Here is a 6,298-nt window from a genome sequence, read left to right as displayed (position 1 = left end):
TTGGGAGGAGCAGAGCGTGATGACCAGCAATCCCCCTTGCCTGTGCTTCTGAAACAGAAACCAGAAAGCGTAGACAAATATCCCGAACCAATTTATCCATACAGCATCACCCTGTGTGGGAAACAAGAGGCAAGAGTAGGTATTTCGCACTGTTTGCGGTTGCAAACCATTTGTGGAAAATCCCGGTTTGTGGCAGGGAGGATGACTTCGGGGTGGACTTCCCACTTGTGGACTTATTGCTGCATCCTGCTGAGGAGGTTGGCAAATTAGTTGTCTGTTCCAGAATGTGTTCCGCTAACAGATGTAGGGCCCCATCGCCAAATGGTCTGAGATAGGTGTTTGAGCTAGGGCAGAGTGAATACCTCCCTGTTTTTGTGGATAATACATGGTGGTTATATTGTCCGTCCAGACTAGGACAACCTTGCCGATCAGGTGAGGTAGGAGTAATTTTAATGCAGGTGAACACCTTGAAGTTCTAGCTAGTTGATGTGGAGAGTACGGTGCTTAGAATCCCAAAGGACCTGAACTGTGAGGTCTTGTAAGTGTGCACCCCAGCCTGTGAGGGATGCGACCCTTGTCAGAGTGATGTGGGAACAAGGGTCCAGAAATTGCCACCCCTTTAACAACTTGTTGGTGTTCCACCACTGCAGAGAGTGAGAAGTGCAGCTGTTCGTCAGTACTACATCTACTAACTAACCCTGTGACTGAGACCACTGTTATACTAGGCATCCCTGTAAAGGACGCATAACATAACGTGTGTATTTGTAAAGCGCACGTTCACCCCCAAAGGGGCATATTGGCACTGAATACCAAATGTTTATTGTTACCCAACTCAATGGTACTCATTCTATCAACCTCAGAAAGGATGAACGGCTGAGAGGACCCGCCGGAATTTGAACCTGTGACCATGAGGTCGAACACAGGCCACTACAGAGGATACATTAGTCCACTAAGCCACCAAACCCAGCATGTGATGGTGAGCGTGGGGTACTATGGCAATGCAGGAAGCCATCATGCCTAGGCTTTGTTGCCCCTGTAGGAGGCTCTATGGTAAACTCTGGAGGAGGAATGCCAACTTTGGCTACGCTGGTGGGAGGTGGAGGCTTCCCAAGTTGTGGTTTTGGAAACCCCACGATAGCGGAGCCGCAAAAGGAGGCCCAAGGTGTAGGTGTTTCAAGGGCTCCCTTGGATTTCGTCATTTCAGTGTCTTTTTTTAAATATCTCCAGGGCCTCTTCAACTTGTAGTCTAAAGAGATATTCCTTATCAAAGGGTATATTTAGGTTTTGTTGTACCTCTGGCTTAAAGCCTGAAATACGCAGCCATGCATGACAGCAGAGCACAATGCTGGTGTTAATCCCTCTTGCTATGGTGTCAGCAGAGTCTAGGGCGAACGTATGGAGGTGTTAGATATAAGTTAGCCCTCTGCGACAAGTTCTTGTCCCGCTTTCCGTGCTCCTCTGGGAGATGTTGGAGGAGCTCCTCCATTTCATCCCGGTGAGCACGATCATATCTGACAAGCAAACCCACTGAGTTGGCGATACACCACTGGTTTGCAATTTAGGCCACCACCCTTGCTCCCGCTGCTTTAGTGTGCTTGTTCTTCTCGGATGGGGGCATGTGACTGCTAGCTTGTAAATTTGCTCTCTTACAAGCGGTTGCGATCATTCGCGAGTCTGGTGGTACCTGTGCTCTAATATAAAAGGGATCTGACGGAGAGGATTTATATTATTTTATCATCTCTGGGTGTTATTCTAGCCTGAATAGGGTCTTTGAAAATTTCTCTGTGTGGAGTAACATGCCCTTTAACATAGTATTGAGTGCCCCTATGTGTTTCGAAAAGGAAATCCTCTTCTTGGGGTTCTTTATACAGCTGCACAAGGAGAGTAGCAGCCCTACCTATTAACTCCTGATATGTAGTGAAATCATCAGGTGGCGACGGACGTGCGGGGTGTAAGTCTGGATCAGTGTCCCCGGAAAGATCAATATAGTAGGCATCCCAGGGGTCATCTTGTGGTGTTATCCAAAATGTGCCATTCCCTCCACCTGTATCATCATCAGGGAATCCCTGGAGTGAGATGACTAGGGGATCTTCAACAGACTGTGGTGTAAATGGTTAATCAGGGGCTGAAAGAGGCACAAGACTAGTTGCTTTGTCCATTTTCTTACTTTTCAGAGGAGTGGGTGCATCATGTGCCCCTTAATAAACAGCTGTCTTTTTGGTGATGGAGCTGGAGGCTTTGTGAGGATGCGTCCAGTTTGAGATGGAATCTGCCTTTGTCAAGTGTTCAATTGCTCCTGTAATCAATGGAGAATAAGCTCCATTGGATTTTCAGTAGGCTTTTTCGGAGCCGGCATAGAAGGTTTCAGATACGAGCGGTTTGTGTTTCGGTGCCGACGTTCCACTCGGCCTCGAAGTGGTGGATGTGGACCGTCTGCTCGGTACCAATGGGGAAGTAGGTGCTGGGCTTGTCAGCGCTGAAGGCTTTCACTGGTGTTTCAGTGCAAGTCTGAGGGCGGGGCATCCGAACCAGCTGCTCAGTGTCGACCATGGCCATGAGGCAGTGGTTCAAAGGGCTCTTGTTCAAGAGCTGCCACGTGTTTTTTCTAATGTTCAACATGGGGATGAAGGGCAAGGGGTACAGTATTCACTGCTTGAGCCTTTGGTGTGACATCTGTGATATTTAAGTAGAGTTTGAGTTCGGAACTGCCCTAAAAAAGGAACGCCTCTTCTGCTACAGAAGCTTCTGGGTGGTGTTCTTGTTCACTGACTTATTCATGCCGATGAGGACGGGAGTGTCGTAGGAGCTCCTCTGCAGCATCTCGAGCCGGCGTGCCAGATTGTCTCGGAGGGTCTTCTTTGAGCGGAAACTGTGACAGGTCTCACAGTCCACCTCCTTGTGTTCCGGTGAAAAACTCAGGTTACAAACCTGATGGGAGTCAGTCCGTAGATATTTGGTGCAGCAGCGAGGACAGAAACAGAAAGGCATCTGTTCCATTACCAGCAGGGCATTCTATAGAGGACCTAATGGAGACTGAGTTCGAATGCCCTGAAGGGGTCGCAGTGGAAGCACATCAACCCGACAAGTGATTGTACCTCGGTAAAGCGCGATCGAAAACAATACCAGCACTGGTTAGAGTGTATTACGAACTGAAAAGAGATCCATAACAGTCTTGACCAGGAACACAGGCATACGTCCGAACCTGATGGCGGAAAGAAAACAAACAATGGAGTCTATGTCCATGCGCATAATCACCAAGCGGAGGCTTCACTCAAATTTGTGACTAGAAAGATTTCTTCAAAGAAAAAACTTGCACTCATCAGGTTTCAACACTAGATGGCAGGAGTATGCAAAGCATGTGTATCTTCAGCCATCCAGGCCTCGAGCACTGTATTCCCTTAGAGTAGCTGGCTGATTGAATATACTAAAAGAGAAAAAAGTAATCAGAGGTTTTAAGTTCTTTATTAGATCTCTCCAGCAGGTTTCATGATAAAACACAGTTATAATATTAACACTGGCACTGTACCAATTCAATCCACAACAAAGTGCATGTATTCAAAAAGACAAAGGGACTGTTTACGAATTGTGTCAGTTTTAGGAAAACGGTTACTAGAATTGTAAAGAGGCAGCGTAAAGCAGCCATCAATATCCAAGCACAATTCAATAAAAATATGAAACTATGTAAACTGGACATTGTTCGTCGATTATATTCATGTTACACTCTTTCTGGGAGAGGTATGATGGAAAAACTAGACCCCCGACTTAGCAAAACTTGGGACATACAAATTCTTGTAAAATGCAGCACCCAAGTGTTTCAATATCATGAGAACGATGCACAATATTCGTATTTAAGTTCTCAGAAGTATTATGAAGCGTGACTTGAATCACTCCGAACAGTGGTTAGAGTCTGCAGATCCCACAATTAGTGCAGTTTTGTGGTGTACGTCTACCTAAGTTACATAATGTGGGGTTCATACATAAGGAAACACTGAAGAAAACAAATGAACTCCAATGTACCTCTTTAATGTTATGATCTAGAACAGGTCCCAGTCCACAGTGATACAATCGTTTCATAAATAAAGTCAAGATGGATTAATGTTCCCTGCAGTGCTTCACAGTAGAAAGTAGGTTTCTCTGCCAGATGCTAATGCTTCCTAGCACAATACGTCCAGCCATTTGTACTTGGCCTCAATTACCAGAAACAGCTATGCCACTGGGATATTATAAATTGATTGCATTAGTCACATATTTGACTTCCACGGTAACTGATTTACTGTAACATTTTAAAAATAATACAGCTATTTTCGCTGCAAACTGACCGGATGGTACCTCAAAGTATATAAACAGTTAATTCTTTACAGCACCTGTGTATATTCGATCGCTTGTAGTTGAGCTATATTGAAAGTCTGGTATTTGTAATATGGTCCTAAAGCCACACTATGAAAAGCCCTATTTAAAAAACGTTTACATACAAATATTTGTTCAGCAGATATTACAAATATGTGGACAGCCAGAGTGTTTCTTTCTAGGAATAATTACAGAATTATAAATTAATCTTGAAATGAAAGGGATGGAAAGATGAAATGATTTATTGCTGATATGGGGGGTGTAAAGGGCTAGAGTTAACAGTTAGAAAGTGTTTATGCGCCTTAAGGAGCTTGGGCACTTGAAACGCCTCAACATTTCTATGACACAAATCTTCGCAAAGGTGGTTCTAGTAAACCGTAATACCCTGATATTCTACATATTTATAACTGTACAGTTCACTTCTTCGGTAAAACTACCTGATCTTTTCAACAGCAACATATTAAACCATGATTATTTATCCCTAAGACGGTGGACGTTATCTTTCAAACTAAGGAAGACTATAGCAACTCCATATTTTGTTTGTCAGTCTCTGCCCTCCTTGCTTTAGTGGATAGCTACTTTTTCCCTTCACATGTTCTTTTGTAAAATGTCTTCACGAATGAAGTTGCATCTTCTCTGTTGTGAATACTGGCCATGGTGGAATGGCTTGTGCAAACAGCAGCTTTTAGCCAAGCAAGGACTCTCGCACTTTGGCCTGCAGCGCATCGCAGGTCTTCTTGGCGTCTCCTAACAACATGGCGGTGTTGGGCTTGTAAAAGATCGGATTGTCCACAGCAGCATAGCCAACACCCAGCGACCTTTTCATCACGATGACCTACAAAAACGAACAGAAAAAAGCTGACCACAGCGGCACCTTTTTTTTTTTACAACACCCACAATGTCATTCCTTTAAAACATACAAGTTATTCCAATCTCTGTACCAAAACCACAACATAAAATGGAAGACATTTTACACAGCAACACATGACACACTAAGGAAAGTTAGAACAGAATTTCCCCAAACAACGCCGTTGCTCACCGAGAGCAAACTGGTTTACATGTGGGCACAGCTAACCTGCGGTCTCAAAGGTTTCAAGCCAGCACTGGAGCACGTAATTCCAAGGAGGCACATAGTTGCAGACCAGGGATAATCAGTGCAGAGCCAGTGCCAACTTTTAGAAAGGCAGATGGTAGTGGAGGTAGAGGAAAGGCAAGAGTAGGTAAATCAATACAGCATTTTGACCACAGAGAAGGGCAACAAGACTAGTTGTTAGTAATCACTTAACTTACACCCCAGACCCACAGATGAGGGTGTCTTAGGAGGTTCCAGGAAAAGGAGTATAGTTTGACTGACTTCAGGGTGAATATTTTACCAGCACGTGAATTGCAGACCGCTCCCATATTCAGTTTATCTCCCAACCACCTGCCTGTTGTGACATTAGGAGCGGGTGTTTAAGGGTAGTTTACTGACTGCATCTTCAGCAACCTCAAAGAGTGCCAGGACACGACATGGCACTCAATCCTGGAATGTCTCGGGGAGTGGCCATTGCTTACAAGAGAAATATCTAGCATTTAAAAAAATCATTGAAAACATGTCTGTTTTTAATTCTAATCAGGCTAAATAAACTAGTGAGAGCGCAGTTTTTGAATTTTTCTCATGAACAAAGTAATTTATTAAATTTAATCAAGAGGAAGAGAAAGGAAAAAACGCTTGTTAAGACTATTAAAAGAAGATGGAGTATGGGTGCAATTAAAAGAGCCTGCATCTAAAAATCATGCCAAAAGATATTGGGAAATAATCGCAGATTGCTGTGGCACAAGAGTGAATTCGCTTCCTATCCCCATTAGAGAAGAGGATTGGAAAGTTCATTTATTATAACTGTACTCTGCTAATCTTAATTCTACTAATTCAACCCTTGTGACATCTAGTCAGTTCGTAACTCCTGAATCT

General features: G+C 44.0%; 1 protein-coding gene across 2 annotated transcripts in view; it reads right to left on the bottom strand.

Moving 5' to 3' along the window:
• Positions 1 to 3,443: 3,443 nt before the first annotated feature.
• NNT (nicotinamide nucleotide transhydrogenase) overlaps positions 3,444 to 6,298 on the bottom strand; it is a 405,237-nt gene continuing 402,382 nt past the window's right edge. For both annotated transcript variants that reach the window (XM_086960606.1, XM_086960607.1), the window contains exon 22: positions 3,444 to 5,182. In XM_086960606.1, coding sequence (XP_086816732.1) covers positions 5,033 to 5,182 — 150 coding nt within the window. In that variant the 3' untranslated portion in view covers positions 3,444 to 5,032. The remainder of the gene's footprint in view (positions 5,183 to 6,298) is intronic.

Source organism: Lissotriton vulgaris, chromosome 3_1 (genome assembly GCF_964263255.1).
Source record: "Lissotriton vulgaris chromosome 3_1, aLisVul1.2, whole genome shotgun sequence".
Taxonomy (NCBI): Eukaryota; Metazoa; Chordata; class Amphibia; order Caudata; family Salamandridae; genus Lissotriton; species Lissotriton vulgaris.
The sequence above is the reverse complement of the archived record's forward strand: the minus strand, read 5'-3'. Positions and strand labels throughout refer to the sequence as shown.